General features: G+C 40.8%; 1 protein-coding gene across 5 annotated transcripts in view; it reads right to left on the bottom strand.

Moving 5' to 3' along the window:
* The window catches only part of ACMSD (aminocarboxymuconate semialdehyde decarboxylase), an 81,387-nt gene that overhangs the window by 34,553 nt on the left and 26,809 nt on the right, over nucleotides 1-20,025 (bottom strand). For 4 of the 5 annotated variants that reach the window (XM_057550790.1, XM_057550791.1, XM_057550788.1 and 1 more), the window contains 3 exons: nucleotides 17,378-17,471; nucleotides 14,501-14,596; nucleotides 13,212-13,384 (listed from right to left, as the gene is read on the bottom strand). In XM_057550790.1, coding sequence (XP_057406773.1) covers nucleotides 13,212-13,384; nucleotides 14,501-14,596; nucleotides 17,378-17,471 — 363 coding nt within the window. The remainder of the gene's footprint in view (nucleotides 1-13,211; nucleotides 13,385-14,500; nucleotides 14,597-17,377; nucleotides 17,472-20,025) is intronic. The other variant, XM_057550789.1, reaches the window with a different exon arrangement.

Below are 20,025 nucleotides of genomic sequence, written 5' to 3'. Positions count from 1 at the left end.
GTTGCTGCGCGTGGGCTTTCTCTAGTTGCGGCGAGCGGGGCTTACTCTTCGTTTCGGTATGCAGGCTTCTCATTGCAGTGGCTTCTCTTGTTGTGGAGCACAGGCTGTAGGCACGTGGGCTTCAGTAGTTGTGGCACACGGGCTCAGTAGTTGTGGCTCGCGGGCTCTAGAGTGCAGGCCCAGTAGTTGTGGTGCACGGGCTTAGCTGCTCCGTGGCATGTTGGATCTTCCCGGACCAGGGCTCGAACCCGTGTCCCCTACATTGGCAGGCGGATTCTTAACCACTGCGTCACCAGGGAAGTCCTAAAAATACTTTTTGTATTGCTATTTCTACCACCTGTTATAACTGCAAATTGATTGTGATTTAAATGGATGCAGAGTCCTGGTTAAGGAAGCATAGCATATGGCCTTGGATGACTGTTGCCTCATTTCCCACTGATCCAAGCTCCCTGGTATACCCAAGACTCTTGTGACATCTCAGGCTCCCAAGTAACATACCTGTTCCTGGCCTCCCAAAAGCTAGAACTTTCTTCCTTCTTCTTCCTTCTTGTCTGTGAGCCAGGATTCTGTTCCCTTGGGATTGACCATAATCATGAACCAAGTTTTAAGGACATCTGTGCTACTGTAATATTTGACAACATCTACATTTTAGTAGGACCTTTCTAAAGACTCTGTTAAACCCAAAGGAATAATTCTAATGGTAGGCATTTTAGGTAGTGTGGCTGCCTCTTCTAGGGTCCTAAAATTATACCTTTTCAACAGCCACTGGCTTCCTTTATTAGGCAGGAAAGCAGTGGATAATCCTGATTGATTGCTCCACACCAACACTGCCCCAGTGTGCATTTTCCTTCCCAAAGCCAGCTGCACACACTCCCTATGAAGTCAAAGACTTACTGAGCTGATAATAATAGTAATTAATATTCCTGCCAGGGAAAAGAAATAAACTGCTCATCTGCTGGGATGCATTAACTTTTTCACATTTTCAGCGAATGCTGCAAGCACTGAAAGATGTGGCTTACTGAAGAAACTCAAATAGTGGAAGAGAATTCATTTGTCTTCTGGAAAAGGAACGATTAACTATCTTCTCATTTAGCATATTTCATTAGTAGCATTTTGCAGTAAATACAACACACCTCTATTATAACATAGTTTATTACAAAAATTCTAGTATATCAAGGATTCAGTTTGTTCCCTGAGACATAATTTCCTGGCTAAGGAGCCTGATTTAATTCAATCAGTGCAGGGTAAGATTAGCCTTATACCCACAAGATCATTACATAAGTTACAAATATTAACTTAACACCTACTGTGCATAAAGCACTAACATTTGTACAGTCCTTTGGCATCGTGTTATATTAGCCTCTCCCATCAACTTTATCTGGTTATCATTTCCATTTTACAGTTGAGGAAACTGAGGCTGAGAGGGTAAGTGACTTGATATTAAAGGTCACCCAGCTAACAAGCAGTAGAGCCAGGACTTGAACTCTTTCTCACATCCCACAACTTCGTGAGAAGGTAGTAAGTTATATTCTTGTTCTCAGGAATCTTACAGGCATCAAAAAGGGTTCCACTCTATTGAGGACTGCAGCACACAGAAAACATCACTTAACCAGAATACTTACAGACAGAAGTGTTAAAATACATTTAAATTTCAAGTCAGGGTGGAAATACTTAAAATTCACAGGGTATACTCCACTGCCCCCACTAGCCCTAGACATAATCAAATCTTTGGTGTTAAGGGACCTTTTCATTGCTTCCAGATCATGTTAACCCTTTAGAATCCCTGAATAGAGCAGTCCTGAATGTTAAAGAGGTAGACGGACTGGAAAAGGAATGGAGAAAAAACTTTGGCTTTTGGGCCTGACTGGTCTCTAGTTTAGGTTCATTTTCTAACCCACAGATCAACTGCCCAAGACAAGATCACATGTATGCCCACTGTAAAAATTGGGGCATAAAATGTCCCAAAATAACATTGTTACTTCTAAAAGTGAACAATTTATTTTACTCTAAGATAAAATACTTTCTATTTTGTGGAACAGGTGTTTCTGGTTTCTCTTTTGAAAATAAAAGAACATATGAATAGATATTTTGGTTTGGGTGGTTGAAAGTCTATCTTGCAGAGAAAGGCCTCTTCATTTTTTAAAAAAATTGAGGTGAAATTCACATAACATAAAAATTAACCATTGTAAAGTGTATACTGTGGTGACATTTAGTACATTCACAGAGTTGTGCAACCATCACCTCTATCTTGTTCTAAGACATTTTCACACTCTCAAAGGAGACCTTATGCACATTAAGAAGTCACTCTCCATTCCCACCCACCCCCTGGCAACCACTATTCTGCTTCGTGTTTCTGTGGGTTTATCTATACTAGATTTTTCATATAAATGGAATCATACAATATGTGACCTTTATGTCTGACTTCTTTCACTTAGCATGTTTTCAAGGTCCATTCATGTTATAGTGTGTATCAGTATATCATTTCTTTTTATGGCTGAATATAATATTCAATGTATGGATATACAACATTTTGTTTATTCATCCATCTGTTGATGGACATTTGGGTTGTTTCTACCTTTTGGCTATTGCAAATAATGCTGTTATGAACATTTGTGTACAAGCATTTGCTTGAAAACCTGTTTTCAGTTATTTGGGGTATAGACACAGGAGTGGCATTGTTGGGACGTGCTAATTCTATGGTTAACTTTTTATAGATTTGCCAAACTGTTTTCCACAGCAGCTGCACCATTTTATATTCCAACCAGCAATGTACAGGAGTTCCAATATCTTCACATTCTTGTCAACATTTTCCACTTTTTAAAAAAAATTATAGTCATCTTGGTAAGGATGAATTGGTATCTCATTGTGGTTTTGATTTGCCTTTTCCTAATGACCAGTGATGCTGAACATCTTTACAAGTGCTTGTTAGCTATTCATATATATATATATATATATATATATAATATATCTTCCTTGGAGATATGTTTATTCAGATCCTTTCCCCAACTGAATTGGGTTATATACCTTTTTATTAGTGAATTGTAAGAGTACTTTATACATTTGGATACAAGTTCCTTATCAGGTATATAACCCTCTAGTGAATTTTTCATTAAAGTTATTGTACTTTTCACTTTTCAGGTCTAGAATTTTTATTTGGTTTCATATTATAATTTCTATATGTTTATTGATAGTCTCTTTTGGTTCAGTCATTGTTCTCCTGGTTCCCTTTAGTTCTTAGTCTATGATTTTCTTTATTTCTTTGATCATATTTAAGGCTGTTGATTTAAAGTCGTCATCTAGTAAGTCCAATGTTTTTCCAGTGACAGTTTCTGTTAATTTCTTTTTTTCATGGGAATGAGCTGTACTTTCTTTTTTCTTTGCATGCCTCAATTTTTTTTTGTTGAAAACTAGACATTTTGAATAGTATAATGTGGTAACTTTGGTAATCAGATTCTTCCTTCTCTGGGTTTGTTCTTGTTCCTTTAGTGTGCTTTGTATTTGCTTATTTAGTGACTTTTCCAAACTATTTTTAAAGACTTATTCTTTGTTGTATATGCTCTCTGCAGTCTGTTCCTTAAGCTTGTGGTCAGCTCATGTTTTGATAAGATGTCCTTAAATGCCTAGAGCAAAAAGAGGACCAAAAAAGACAAGGGAAAAAAACCTCTTTGCAGATTGGCTCTGTGTTGGGCCTTCCTTCAACGCTTGGCCAGGCCATTTACAACTCCACCCTAGCATTCACACCCTGCTGATACTAAGCCTAAAGATCAGAGAGAGATTAAAGCTTAGGTTCCTGTCATGTCTTTTCTGAGCATGTGTCCTGCTCTCGGCATGTGCTTGGCTTTCTAGACTCTTCCCTCTTTCTGTCTTGTTCCCTCTTCACTTTTGATTAAATTGCCATAGAAGATCCAAGCCTTATTTTACATCATTGCTTCAGAAGGAGACACATTTTGTTTGTTGTGAACTTTAATTTAGTAGAATTTTTTCCCTTTATCTCAATTTTGCAGTGATTGTATAATTCTGAGGTTCTAACATTTCAAGATGAATGAAAAATCTTGCAAATTGATTGATGCTGTCACAGTTGTTCTCACTGTAGTTTCATTCTTGAAAGTCTGTATGTACCTTTGTCAAATGCTTTTATTGAGCACTTACTGTGGGACTGGAATTGTGTTGTATACTTTATGTGGTTATCTTATTTAATGCTGTCTACAACCCCAAGAGTTAGATACTATTATTATCTGTATTTTATTGGTAAGGAAACAAGTTTAGAGAGATCAAATACTTTACTCATATCTCTCACAGCTATGACTATGTTGTATAGCATTAAACTCTTAAGCATCATTTACCGTTTGCTTCACAAGAATGGGATTTCTAGGACTTCTTTTTTCCACTTTATCTTCATTTCTATTTTTATTTCTACTCTTAATTGTATTATCATTTTTTACCACATTTCTCAGGCATGCAGAAACAAATCAACAAACTAACAGAAACAACTAAAAAGTACAAACTACAAACAAAAGACTAACAGCAGTAGTGAATTCAATTTGGAATAGAATGCTATGTGTGAATAACATAGGGATAGTCCTGTAGTTCCTCCATTTCTAGAAGAAAATTCTAATGATACTTGGTTGTAGATGAAGCTTGGATATTTAGAAACTTAGGAAACAGACACTCTCATTAAAAGAGTTTATTTACTGCAGTGCTTATATGCTATTAAAAACAATTTTAATGCCTCAAATGGTGTTTCTAATAATGACAAGACACTATGTCAAAGATGCGTATTTGAACAAAATTGTTTCATGAAATGTAAATGTGGAAAAGTAATATTTATAAACTAAGTTATGTGATTTTAGATGTTCTAGTTGAATTAATAGATTAACTTGTAGAAGTAGAAAAAGGGTGGTCCAGTGGTTAGGTTGCCACACTTTCACTGCCCAGGGCATGGGTTCAATCCCTGGTCAGGGAGTGGGGATCCCACAAGCCATGAGGGGTGGCCAAAAAAAAAAAAGTAGAAAAAAAAATCTTAAGACTCTAAGATGTGCATATCATCTCTCTTCCTTCCACCTTCAACCCAAGCCAGAGAGAGGACTAGAATATTCTTTAACTTCTGAAAATGTAGCCAGACCCCTTTCATTGCTGTAGTTTCTGCTGACCTCTAATTGCCTATAACCATGAAAATGACTTTAGGGAGCTGGAAGCTGGGCCATAGGTGGATGCAATATAGGTAAGATAAATTTTGTTAGCGAAAAGGAGGAAAGCTCAAGACCAGTATTAATACATGCACACAAACTGGTCTTTCAGTTGTCCATGATGACCTAAGGAGCTTATGCCAGAATGTAAATCAATGCACTGCTTCCTTTACTGAAAAAGTCTTGCTATTAAAAACAAAAGTCAGTTAAACTAAATGGTGTCTTTAGTGACTCAGTTTGCATTCTGGCACAAGTTCCTTCTCTCATCATGGGCTGGTAACAAACTCTTTGTGGACCGGTATTGGTCTGAGGATCACAATTTGAAACCCCATTAAAAAGACAGTCAAGTGGGTTTTGAAGAGCATATAGCCACAAGGACAAAGAGAGCAGGATAGAAGAACTAAGAAGAAAACTTCAGAAACTGGAAAGCAGTTGGATAATAGTAACTCACTTTAGAAGACCAAGAAAGAAATTCTTAGCTAGTATGAGATAAGCCAAAAAGTAACCTGGCTTATATCACCAGGCCCCCAAATATGTATAATTGATAGCACCAGGTACCTCTGGAAATAGAGACAAAGATGGAACTAACAACAGGAGGATTCATTGTAAGCCTGTTTCAGAAGCAGTTAGACCCTAGATCACCTCCCTGACTAAGTCCAGTGTCTGCTTTCCCTTCATCCTGGCAAAAGACTGGTCATTTAGTCTCAAAAGTGGGTGAAAGGGTCAGAGAGTCTCTGATCTGGGAGATATCAGGCACAGTTGAGAGCGTGGAATGTTCTGAAAGTAAAAGGTTAATGAAAGTTTATTTATTAAAAATTGAGCATCCCAGGGACTTCCCTGGTGGTCCAGTGGTTGGGACTCCGTGCTTCCATTGCAGAGGGCATGGGTTCAACCCCTGGTCAGGGAACTAAGATCCCACATGCCACACAGTGTGGCCAAAAAGTTAAAAAAAAAAAAAAAAATTTAATTTAAAAAATATTTTTAAAAATTAAAAAAAAATTGGGCATCCCAGCCTTTATTCCCTACTCAGTTCCCAGAATACTGGCAACCAGGCCTTTACCATTCAGGTAAGAGATTGAAAGAGCTTCTCTGGGAAAGTGATAAATCAAAAAGGAAAGACCAAATTTCTGGAGTTTCAAAAGAACATGGCTCAGTTGGATTACTCTGTGGAGAAGACCACACTTGACAGGCCCCATCCACATGCAGAGACTTCCAATCATCTTTTTAGTGACTGCTCTTAAATATAAGCAGACAGCCAAGGATTATAGACATTTGAGGAAAGCATTTAATATGAAAGACTGAGACTTAAAAAAAAAAAGGGACAAAAAGCCAATTGGAGGAAGGCTTGTGGGTAGAAGTACATTTCCCAAAATTACTAATATTTTTAGAGAGATAAAAGATATTGAACTCAATCAACAAGAACAGGATGTTTTTTAAAAGTTTACAGAACAAGAACAGTAACAACACGCTCTTGCAAATTAAACAAATTAAAAAGCCAATTAAATAAAAGGGTTTATTAATAAAGTTGAGGAAGTATCCCAGAAAGTAAAACAAAAGCTCAAAAAGGGGAGGTGTAAGACAGGAAAAAAATAAGGTTCAACTTTAGGAACTCCAGAAAGAGAAAACAGAGGGAAGGAAGTCATTAAAGAAATAAATTAAGAAAATTTTACAGAATAAAAGGGCTCACCAAATGTCTAGCATAATGGATGAAAACAGTCCCATACTGAGTAACATCACTGAGAAATTTTAGGACAAAAAGAAAATCTTAGAGTCTTTGAGATTGGGAGTGAAGGGGAAAGAAGTAGGTTTTATATGAAGTTTCAAGGATTAGACTGGAGTTACATTACTCAACAGCAACTCTGGAAGCCATAATACAGTGGAAAAATGTCTTTAAAATTACTCAGGAAAACAGTTGCCAAGCTAGAATTATATACCTAGCGAAACAATTAACTCACTGTAAGGGAAGAATAAAGACATACTGAAATAACCAAGGTTTCAAAAATTTCATCTCCCATACTGTCTTTCTTAGAAAGTTATTGGAAGACGTTCCCTACCAAGATGAAGGAATAAAGCAAGAAATTGGAAAATCATAGGGCTCAGGAAGCAGGGAACCCAATGAGAGAGAGAGAGAGAGAATGTAAGGAATGCAAAGGGGAGATTCAAGATGCACTAAGATGTGCAGCATCTGTGCAGCAGGTCTAAACAGCAACCCAGTCCATATTAGAGCAAGTCAGAGACTCCTGAATATATTTTTTCAAGAAGAAGGAATTAAGAGACTACTGTACCTAATGTGTTTAAGTGTACTGAGAGGAGAGTTATAAAATTGGTGGAGAGTTTGGGGTTAAGTTAGTGTAAAGTAGTGTGCAAGAAAAAAAGTAAAGGGTGAAAGAATGAAAGATAGATAGATAGATAGATATTGTTGGGCTGCAGTCATCTCATTGAACCTCATAAGAAACCCTGAACCCGAATTGACCAGCCATGGGGTTCCTGGATGCCTGACCCAGAGGAAATGAATGAGATAATAAATGTTCATTGTTGTTTTAAAGCTAACCTAAGTTTTAGGTTAATGTATTATGTAGCAATAGATAACTAATACAGATTTTGGTACCTGGAAGTAGGGTGTTGCCATAATGAAAACTTAAAAATGTGGGAGTGGCTTTGGAACTGATTAGTGGGAGGAAGTTGGAAGGACCTTGAGGTAGTGGAAGACTGAAGATCCTTGTAAAGACTGTTATTAGAAGCTTGATAACCTGTGAGAAGGTTACCAGTAAGGACTTTAAGGAGAATGAGGAAAATGTTATTGGAAACTAGAGGAAAGGAGATCCTTGCTATGCTGTGGCAAAAAAAGAAAAAAAAAAAGAAAAAAAAAATTAGCAACACGGTCACCTACAGTAATATGCAAAGTAGAAAATATATTTAATAAACTGGGTGATAGAGCTAAGGAAATTTCCAGACAAAGTGTTAGAAATGTTGCATGGCTGCTTCTCGCTGCGTATAGTAAAATGCAAGGGGAGTGCCTTAAAGGAAGGACTATTAAATGTAAAGGAGCCAGGAATTGTTGGGTTTGAAAATTCCCAGCCCCTCCAGTGGCAAATGATGCTAAAATTAGAGATGGCTTTCTGGCAAAGATTAAATCCAGGGCACAATCAGAAAAACATAGTCTAAAAATGAAGCCAAGATATGACTATAATATCTGTGTTATGGCCTCAAGAGATTTAAGGCAGTGCCTCAAAGAACCACTGTCAAACAATAAGGGCTTCTAGGTAGCTTAAGAGTGTTGTTCCTCAGCAGCCTTTGCAGAAAAGGGCTTTTCTCAGAGATTTGTGGGTAAGGCTTTTGCCTAATGGTTTGAAACCTAATAAGATTCACGAAAGACCTGCAAAGATTTTTTGTTTGTTTTTTCTTAAACTTTGTTACCGTTTAATCATTGACAATGTTCTGTACGCTAACACCACATTCGTAGTCACCAGTGCTGTTATGATCTGCAAAGTTTTTAAGAGAATTGTATTAGCAGAAACACCAGCAGGATTGAAAGGATAGAACAAAATGAAAAGAAGCTTTCGGGCCTCAAAAGTTGTAGGGGCATGAAGCAGTCTGTAGAACCTACTCAGCCGCAAATATGCGCTCCCTTTCATGGAAGAGGAGGGATGACTCAGAGGGTAGAACCAAGAGCTGTGGAGAATCATTCCTGTGTTCTGAGTTCTAATCAAGGTACTGCTCACATGTGCCCAGTGGATTTCAGATTTGCTAGTGACTAGTAACTCCTCTAAACCTCCTGATTTCCCCCTTTTGGAATGGAGGGTCTATAGCAACTATCCTTTGCATGTCTCACCATTTTATAGTGTTGCGTGAGTGTGTGCTGGGTAAAGGACTTGTCTCTGTGGTTCACAGAGCTTCAGGTCGAGAGAAACTGTGCATGAGGAGCGTCATCCCCGAGTTACTTTAAGTGGTGAGATCCTGGACTTTAAGCTGATGCTGTAAATGAATGAGACTTTGGGGTAGTTGTGGGAGGACTGAGGGTACTTTGCATTTAGGTGGCCAGAGTGTGGGGTGTGGTGGTTTACAAACATGTCTTCAACAAGTGGAGCCGGGCTGCCCTGGGGGCGCAGTGGATAAGCATCCACCTGCCAACGCGGGGGACATGGGTTCCAGCCCCGGTGTGGGAAGATCCCACATGCCACAGAGCAACTAAATCCACAAGCCACAACTACTGAACCCATGTGCCACAACTACTGAGCCCACGCGCCACAACTACTGAGCCTGCGCTCTAGAGCCCGTGAGCCACAACTACTGAGCCTACGCTCTACAGCCCATGTGCCACAACTACTGAGCTTGCGCTCTAGAGCCCACGTGCCACAACTACTGAGCCCGTATGCCACAACTACTGAGCCTGCACTCTAGAGCCCATGAGTCACACTGCTGAGCCCGTGTGCCACAACTACTGAAGCCCGCGAGCCACAACTACTGAGCCCACGTGCCACAACTACTGAAGCCCATGTGCCTAGAGCCCGTGCTCCGCAACAAGAGAAGCCACCGCAATGAGAAGCCTGCGCACCGCAACGAAGAGTAGCCCCACTATCTGCAACTAGAGAACACCCACGCGCAGCAACGAAGACCCAACACAGCCAAAAAAAAAAAAAAAAAGAAAAAGGTGGAGCCGAATTCCATTCCCCTTGAATGTGGGCCAGATTTAGTGACTTGCTTCTGATGAATAAAATGCGGCAGAAGTGACGCGACGTGGCTTTTGAGGGTCGGTCATAAAAGGATAGCTTCTGCCTGGCGCGCACTCCGTCTCTCTCTTGCTCTCTTTTCCTCCGCCACCTCCGTCTCTCTCTCAGATCACGCATTCTTTAGGAAAGCCAGCTGCCATGTTGTGAAGACACTCAAGCAGGTCTTCGGAGAGTAGAGGGACCCAGATGAGGAGGAACTGAGGCTTCCTGCCAAAACCCAGCACCAGTGTGCCAGTAATATATAAAAGTCACCTTGGAAATAAATCCTTCAGCCCTGGTCAAGCCTTCAGGTGACTGCAGCTCTGACGGACAACTTGCTGCAACCTTGTGAGAAATCCTGAAATGGCTAAGCTGTTCCTAAATTCCTGACACACAGACCATATGAGATAGTAAGTGTTTATTGTTGGTTTAATCCACTGAGTTGGGGCAGTTAGTTACACAGCAATAGATTGACAATGGATCTAGCCAAAATTGTGATATAATCATAATGGGAGGAAAACGGACCTCTCAAAATCTACCCACCTAAACATATAAAGTGAATTGTCTATGGTCATGTTAATATAGGGAGGCAATAAGTTTTTTCATATTTTTCACAGTGATAGACTGATAACACATAACTAGCATTCTTTGCACTCTGTCTTTAAAAATGAGTAGACATAGATTAAAAGCAAAGAATTTTAGAGATGGGAGGAAACTAAGAGATTATGTAATTCACATCTTCTGTTTAGAGGGAATTTTAGAAATAGTAGGTGCACAATATATGGTTTTGGTGTATGTATGACACACATCTATTCATTCTGAAGGTATTATTTAAAATTTTGATTTATCAAAATAATACCTATACATAGTTAAACAATCCAATATTACTAATATCTCTCTTATCAAAAACAGTCCTGTCCATTTTTGTATCCCAAGACAGCCACTTTTACCTTTTAACATGAAACTTCTGATAATCACCCTCATAGTTTCAGATAATAAGCTTATACTGTTGTTTCTCGATTTATTAGCTTTAGAGAGTATTTACTGACTTCACATTATGATCATGGAGAATTTCTTTCTTATCCCAACTTCTCCAATTTCCCAGTAGAATTACAATTTTCAGTTAAGCCAGTGCTTAATATTTACACCATAAATATAAATATTGTTCACTGCCGAGTCAGGTAATGTACAATGATTATCTGTCTTTATATGGATGTTTGTTTTCTTGGAGTTAATTATTTCCTTTCCTTTATTTTGCTTAATTTTCTATATATGTACAGCTTGTTTGTTACTAACGTATTAACAGATCCGTTGAATGCCTGGCAATCATTGTTTCAAATTCAAACACATCAAATAATCCATCCGTTCCATTTTATCTGTCCTGGAGACCTCCTTCCACAGCCTTCTGTCCTTTTGCTCAAATATGGACAGTTGCTCTCTAGACTCGCTGTCATGTTAGGACTTTCCTTAGCCATTCTGGTTTGGGGATTGTTTTTGAAAGATTTTGCTAATGTGAATATAACTTGAAGGAGGAAGCATTAATATTTTAAAGAGAATCCTAAATTATTAATGTATACTGCTTCTGTGTCCTAGATTCACCAGCCTGTGAGGTCACATAAAATGAAGTCACTTTTGCTTTGCTTTTGATGCCCAAGGTATAGGGGCTCAAGTCTTCACAGTTTGAATGCAAGATCTCAGCACCTTTGCAACATTGCAACTTTGCAAAGTGCCCTCTGAGTTTTTCTGGGGGTCCACAAAAGGGATATACTTACTAACTAGTCTATCTACTGGTTACCACAAGGCATTTGCCATGTTTTTCCTCTTCTGCTGTGACCCCCTGGCCGATGTGTATTGTCCTGAATGGCTGTTTGAAGGTGCTGATGGTATCCCTCACTGCTGATGGTATTCCTCATAAGATAGATGTTATATTTGCCAAGGGTGTTTTTTCCTGATGTTGCCATTGCCAGGAACACCAGGGGTACTAGGCTTGATGGGAGGTAGTTAGACTGACCCTTTCCCCACTTCCACACTGCTTTCCCACTCCCCCTCCTCCATTGCTCAAAATCCAGAGTTTACAGACTCTTTCGGTTTCTCCTTTCTGTAGTTTCCTACTTACACACCTGCCCATAGCCCCTCTGTCCAATCCAATAATCATCAACAGTCACAACCAGCTGCTAAGCACCCATTTTAGCAGGGACAACACAAAAGCCAGAAGGCTCAGAAACACAGCTCAGCCACATAACTTATTCCCAAACCAGAGTGTTCAACATTTACATTCTAGTGAGTTTCTCAAGCCAGAGAAACAGTCAGCCTTAAAGTGAGATGAAGTCTTCATTCTGGAGATAGAGCACTAACTTGCAGCTTTCAAATAATGGACCGCTTTCTCTGTTAAACAAGATTTTAAATGCCTTAGCATCTACTCTCCATCCAAGTACCATATTGCCAATCTTTAAACACATATGTCCATATTCTTTTAGAAACCCCAAAGAGTTTTTTCTTTGGGTAAATTTGGAAACCTTCTACTGCTATCTGTAAGTAATCAAACAGAATTGAAATACTAAATATTTCAGACTACTAATTCAGACTGACCTTTGCTCTAAACTTGCTCAGTTAGCATTTCCAAAGAATACTTAAAAGTGGAGATGCCACCAACAGGAGAGCTGCTAGCAGACCACAGAAGAGGAAAGACCTTTTCTTGTGAGCTTTAAAGCACTACCGTGCTGGTCTTTTGGGCCAAATGAGAGAATGGTTTTCAAAACAAAGGCCATGTTATTCCAGAAAAACATTTCAGGTGGTACCTAAGACCCTTCATCATCTTCCCCTGCCTCCCTGGCCAGTGCCATCCCCACCCCCTCTTTAATGTTCCAGTTTTCTTCATTTAGTGGATGAGGACAGTTAGAGTCACACTTGACCTAATCAGTAAGAAGTAGAGCCAGGATTTTAACCCAGGTGAATTTGACCTCAGAACTGGTGGCTCTTTCCTGCTTACCTCATCATGATGCGTCACTTCCTTACGGTCACTACAGAGGCGACCGTAAGGAAGAGGAATTTTTCTGGGGAACTCCCCAGCCATGTGGGTTATCTGGGATTTCCTTGGTGTGCATCCATAATGGCTCCCTGCTGATACATGGTCTGTGTTGAAGGAGGTTCTGGACAGGGTACCCTGTGCAAGCAAACCTAATCCCAAACCTCAGTGCCCCTCTTTTTCCTTCTAATGCCTTTTCTCCCATCCCTTTTTCAAAGAGAGACCGAGCAACTGGTTGGGGATCCTGCACTCTGCTCCCCGTAAGTCATCCAAATGGCAGCCCTGGCTTACCTTTCCTATGACATCTGTTAGTAGCTTGAGGGCCAGAGGATCATGAACCAAGGAGTCCGTGTAAAAGGAGCCAACGTATTTCTTTGGGTTGGTTGGATTGTCCTGGGCACACAGATCTGGACGCATGCTGAATCCATGGGAGATTCTTCCTACTGTGAAGGGGAAGGAACCACCTGCAAGTAAAGCCCATTCCTGAGGGACTAGTGTTCATTGAAAAGGATTCTTTTCAACCCTCATGTTGTATGCAAAGAGAAGTTACTGTAGCCCAGTTAGTTAACTGTATTTACAAAGGATCTACTGGGTTCCAAATGTGAGAGATGACCCAGAAAAAAGAATAAAGTTAACTCATCTAGAAATTCAGATTTAAGGAATTTATCCTAAAGAGAGAAGACAAGTGTATAAAGATGTGTGGTCAAGGTTTTCAAATGTAGCGTGGTTATAATAGAAAAATACAGAGGGAGCCTTTCAGTCGGGGAATATCTAAGTAATGACGGCATATCCATAAAATGCATTGTCATGTATACAACCATCAAAAATGATGAAGCTCTGTACTCACTGACATGGAAAGATGTCTCCATGTGCTGTTGAGAAGGAAAAGCGGATTAGAGAACAGTGTGTATAGTTTGATATTGTGTGTGTGTATTCAAGAGTCACAAACTCACTTACCTACAGGGACCAAGCGGGAAATGGAAATGAATGAAACAGGCCTGTTTGTAAACAATAGTGAATGGTAGGGACTATTGCAAACTGGAGAGCTTGTGGTAGCTTGTGGTCTGACGAGAGATTTAAATGAAAAACAAAACAAAATCAAGTAAACTGTGCCAACCAAACTAAACTTGTCTGCAGAAATGGAATTTGGTCCTTGAACCGTCATATACTTTATAACTAGAACGACTACCAGGACTAAATTGTGTCCCTCCAAAATTGTGTTCCTGATCCCCAATGTGACTGTATTTGTAGTTAAGGCCTTTAAGGAGATAATGAAGGTTAAATGAGGTCATAAGGTGGGACCCTTATCTGACAGGACTGGTGTCCTCATAAGAAGAGGAAGAGACACAGGAACTCTCTCTTCCTGTGAACACACAAAGAAAAGGCCGTGTGAGGACACAGTAAGAAGGCGGCCTTCTGTAATCCAGGAAGAGAGACCTCACCAAAAACCAGCTGTGCTGGCATCTTGATCTGGGAGCTCCATAACTGTGAGAAAATACATTTCTGTTATTTAAGCTGCCCAGTCTGTGGTCGTATTCTGTTACGGCAGCCCAAGCTGACTAATACAGATAGGGTCTTACCTCCATGTGCAAAACATACTTTCAGTTTAGGAAACTTCTCGAACACTCCACCCATGATCATGGAGCAAATGGCTGTGGTGGTCTCTGCGGGCATTCCTGGAAGACGAAAACAGTCATGACGTATAGCGCTTGTCATCACGAGCAAGAAGTTCAGTGATGTTAATGGCAGGGGAGTGGGACCTGTGCCCTAGCATGGCTCGGTTGTATGCAGGCCATTACTTTGGCAAGCAGAAACCATGTGACACTTCCTATTTGCTACTTGCAAGTAGAGTCATCTAATGGCTAGAACAGTCAAGGAGCCAGAGGACCTGTCTTTTGTCCTGATTCTCCCAGCTTCCATTTTGTGTGCAGTGGGGCAAGCAGAGTACAGTGAGTCTAGGCTGAACCCTTTCTCCTCCAGTTTTTTGCTTCTTGGCCTTTGACAAGTAATTTAATGCCCCTGAGTGGGCTTCTTCACCTGTGAAATGGGGGCAGTGTTGCCCATCTTGGAAGGCTGTTGTGGAACCTTGCAAATGATGATGTTGGGAAAGTTCTTGGCCAGAACTTCACATTGGAGGGGCTCAACAAATATGATTTGCCTCCCTGCTTTAATTTCCTCATCTGTAAACTGGGGTTAATAATGGTTAGTTCTTGCCACTCAGTGAGTGCTCAATAAATATTAACTAATATTAATATTCCTGCCAAATCTTTACTGCTTCTTGGAGCTGAGGTTGAAAATAGCTGGATTAAAATGAATTATTTCAAGTACTTTGTGCTTCTAGAAGAGGCAGCTGGTCCATGCCTGATGCCTTCACCTCCATGGAGTCAGTCTGGGCTATATTTCCAGATGACTGCTTTTCAGACTGTGATTAAGAAATCTCTGGGGGCTCCGTGACTGAGCCCTGGGCCTTCTGGGGAAGCCTGATCCTCTGGCTGCCTAGTGGGGCTTTACTGGTTGTTCATCCCGCCTTAGGCCTGTCACTGTTCCATGGACAGAGATGCCCCTGGCTCCCTGGATCCTTGGCCTCTTGAGAATTCTGGAAGCATGCTGGATTCACATCCATCTGGGAGTGGTTTGTGGGGAGAGTTTCCTGCAGGCAGGGGCATGGACAGCCTCACTTCCTTTTGGTCCTGTGATTCTGCTTTCCGTTAACTACCTGGACAATAGCCCCACAATCACTGTCCGTATAGGAGCCAAAGTGGAATATTTATAATGTAGATTGGATCATGGCCCTCCCCTGCTGGGAATTCTCCAATCTCCTAAAGACCGCCTTTGCATCCAGAATAAAATTCTGAAATTAGCCTGTTTGTTTATGATCTGTGTACTTGTCAACTCAGGCTTCAGGGGGGCAGAGGTTTTGTCCATGTCTGGTACATCTTCAGTGCCCGGTGTGCTAGAAAGGATCAATATATATGTGTTGCATAATGAGGGATGAAATGATCCTCTATGTAAATGCTCTCCTTTGTTGTTCATGTGGGAAGTTGCAACGCAAATAAGTTTGTGGAACTTGTCAAAGTGTTGTGTGAATTAGGATGAGATTTTCTTAGAAGCTAGAGAGTACCAGGGCTACTTAGTTTATCTCTTCCGACTAATTGTTGCTCAAGAATTTGGTGGGGGATGGGTAGGAAGCTGCCTTACTAAACACATTCATCTCCAAAAGCAGTAACAAGGGCATGAAATGTCAAAGCAGAAAGAGAATCCGGACCAGCTCCTATCCAGAGCTTGGTAGGCCCAGTGAAGGTCTCTCCTCTTTGCCCTTCGCTTACCCTCAGGTGGAACCATGGGTGAACAGTGCAGGTGGCAAAGAGCAGGTAACAGGGAGCTTGAAAGCCTGGTCATCTGCAATCTAGGGTCTCAGGTCCTTGGGCGGTAGAAGCTGACCTTCTTTCTACTTGTAACTCCAGGGTTCTCATTTGTAAGGGCTGATGCTGTCATTGGCTTCTAAAAAATCTATTAGATAGGCATGGCTACTTTTTTTTCAGAGCCTTTTTGGGAGTCTGTGTAGTGAGGTGGCTTTGGAGTCAGACAGATCTATGTAAATTCCATTTTCACTTTTTAACTGTGTGACCTGCACAATTTAACCACTTCGAGACTCAGTTTCTCCATCTATAAAATGGCTGTTACAGGGAATTCCCTGGCGGTCCAGTGGTTAGGACTCTGAGTTTCCACTGCAGGGGGCATGGGTTTGATCCCTGGTTGAGGAGCTAAGATATCCTGCAAACCATGTGGCCCAGCCAAAAAAGAAAAAAAAAAAAAAAAAAGGCCATTATAGTGTCAACCTCATAAAGTTTTGTGTGGATAAGATTAAAATTAAATGAGGTAATCTAACTGAATCACTTTGCTGTATACCTGAAACATTGTAAATCAACTATACTTCAATTAAAAAAATTAAATGAGGGGCTTCCCTGGTGGCGCAGTGGTTGAGAATCTGCCTGCTAATGCAGGGGACACGGGTTCGAGCCCTGGTCTGGGAAGATCCCACATGCCACGGAGCAGCTGGGCCCGTGAGCCACAACTACTGAGCCTGCGCGTCTGGAGCCTGTGCCCCGCAACGGGAGGGGCCGCGATAGTGAAAGGCCCGCGCACCGCGATGAAGAGCGGTCCCCGCACCGCGATGAAGAGTGGCCCCCACTTGCCGTAGCCGGAGAAAGCCCTCGCACGAACCGAAGACCCAACACAGCCAAAAATAAATAAATAAATAAATAAAGTAGCTATTAAAAAAATAAATAAAAAAATTAAATGAGGTAATACATATAGCACTATCTGAGTAAGAGCTCAATAACTCACAATCGTGTTAGTTATCCATACTTTCTCTCTTTGACATAATAGGGTCCCATAGATAATTGGAAAAAACTAAGGGCTTGATTCTCTTTTCCAGATCCCAAGGTGACACAAACCTATGAGCCAAGGGAACCAGTATTTGGCCATCCGTCCATCCATCTGCATGTCCCAGGGGTGCACAAATAGGGAACAGTTCAGCTTTTCAGCCTCCTTCAAAGAAGCAATGAGAGAGTGAGGGGGTTATTTGGATGAGCCAGCAAATTATAGGGCACTATTTTAGGGTATTGCTTTTCTCTGGGTCTATATTGATCTGAATAAATAAACTAAAATATTTTTGAAGTTTTTTCTGATCTATATAAAAGAATATTGATAAACTCTGCTCCTGCTTGGCAACTAAAAAGAACACTTAGAATTAACAAGGGTGTTGGTGGATTTACCATTGAGGTTGATGAAACATCTACCCTTGAAACACTTTGGCTGAGAGCAAAACACTCAAGGACTGATCTCACACATCAAATGTGAGGAAATTTCCCTTGCTCGTTCCTGTTTGGTCCCCTCTTTCGGAAGGACTGCTCAGATTGTAGTGTTGGAGTCAAGGGTGGAGTGTCCCCTCCTCTCCCTCTCTTGGAAACCCGACAATGTGGAAAGTGAGGAAGTGATGGGTTGGGAGCCAGGGGCTCATTACTGGCCTGACCTACGCCATCTGGCCACTCCGAGCCTGACACTGGGTGGGAATTTCTGGGATCTACAGGCACTCACAAAGCCTCAGGACCACAGCTGAGCCCCTGAAGAGTCCGCTGTGAATGAGATGACTTTAGAAAGGAAAGAGCTCTCAGTGCCTCAGCCAGGCAGGTACTGAAAAGAATGTCATGAGCAAACCTGCTCCAGGACCTTCTGGGAAATAGAAATACCATCTGCAGGGAATGACCTTTATTCGACACAATGTTTAATTAGAAAAAGTCCTCACAATAGGCTTTTAATATTAGTTGCTTGTCAAGGTTCAAAACAGATTTTCCATGGAGCATTTCTTTTCCAAATATATTGGGGTTCTGGGGTGACTCATCCTACCTCTACGTATAAACATTTGGGCCAACCAGGCTGATGCAATGTGACTTGCGTACATAAGCCTTTTCAAAATGGAGAAGTAATCCCGGGACAATAGGGGATTCTGGAAGTGGCAGGCAACGGGCAGATTGAAGAAAGCCCTTCTAATTCAACAGGTTCTGGGGAGTGGAAGAGATGGAAATCTTTTGAAGGGAGAGGAGCTGATTGGTTTCTAATAATGGATGCAGGCTGGAAAGAGTATCAACTTCTTGGGATGGTTTGGGCTTGACAAAGGCATGTGATCTTGGTATCTTGGTGGGATTTCTCTCCTCATAAGGATAAAACTTTATTCTGTGTACGTGTGATGGTTCATTTCTATTCAATTCAAATCAACAAATATTTCTGATCATCTTCTGCATGTGAGACATTGTAGAGAATATAAAAAGAAGTCACTTATACCCTCAAAATCATGATAGTTTAAATTTGCTGAGCACTTACCATGTGCCAAAGCTGTTTATATATACCTATGTATGTATGTATATTTTATATATAATATATATCCTATATATTTTATATATAATATATATCCTATATATAATATACTACTATATATTTTGTATATATTATATATACTCATATATATATTTTTTTTTAAATCAATAACTTCTTTTTAATTAATTAATTTATTTATTTATTTTTGGCTGTGTTGGGTCTTTCCTTTCTGTGCGAGGGCTTTCTCCAGTTGTGGCGAGCGGGGGCCACTCTGCATCGTGGTGCGCGGGCCTCTCACTGTCGCGGCCTCTCTTGTTGCGGAGCACAGGCTCCAGACGCGCAGGCTCAGTAGTTGTGGCTCACGGGCCCAGTTGCTCCGCGGCATGTGGGATCTTCCCAGACCAGGACTCGAACCCGTGTCCCCTGCATTAGCAGGCAGATTCTCAACCACTGTGCCACCAGGGAAGCCCCACTCATATATTTTTGTATATTATATTTATTTTATACGTAGCAATTTCACAATTGTTAACTAGTTTAATCCTTTATGAGATGAGCACTTTCATTACTCCGATTTTATATAACATGTGTATTATATATTTACATATTATATATTATATATAATATCTAATTTTATATATTTAATATATATTTTTAATATATATAGCAATTTCACAATTGTTAACTAGTTTAATCTTTTATGAGATGAGTACTTTTATTACTCCCATTTTAAAGAGAAGGAAACTAAGGCAGATAGAGGCTAAGTAACCTACTCAGGTCTTCTGGCTGATAAATGACAGGCAGTCTGCCACTACCACTCTGTTTGCTTCATACTCACCACAAAATAATTTTTGTACCTGAAAACTGACCTGAGCGTGTGCTGTTGGGTTTGCCCACTAAGAAGGGAGGTCTAGGAGATAAGGGGGACAGTTGGGTGCCCTGGAGCTCAGGCTGCCCTCGAGATGACGAAGCCAACTTGGCTCACAGAAACTCCTCTCATTTGTTTCAGCATGTTACTGACGCAAGTTAGATAGTGGTAAGGCTGGCAAGTCTTGCTAAGCAAACAAATGTGCTATCAACCCCAGGACATCACACATCAGATGGGCCCAGGATGCTCTTTTGAATCCCCACAGAGACTGGCAGCCCCCAAAACAGCCTGGTTAGAATGATCGATTGAGCTGGTCACATAAATGAAAATATCCATTTGGACCCCAATGGTCCTGCTGCTGTT

The sequence above is a fragment of the Balaenoptera acutorostrata genome, chromosome 8 (genome assembly GCF_949987535.1).
Source record: "Balaenoptera acutorostrata chromosome 8, mBalAcu1.1, whole genome shotgun sequence".
In the NCBI taxonomy this organism is placed as follows: Eukaryota; Metazoa; Chordata; class Mammalia; order Artiodactyla; family Balaenopteridae; genus Balaenoptera; species Balaenoptera acutorostrata.
Note: the sequence above shows the minus strand (reverse complement) of the source record. Positions and strands in the feature narration are given on the sequence as shown.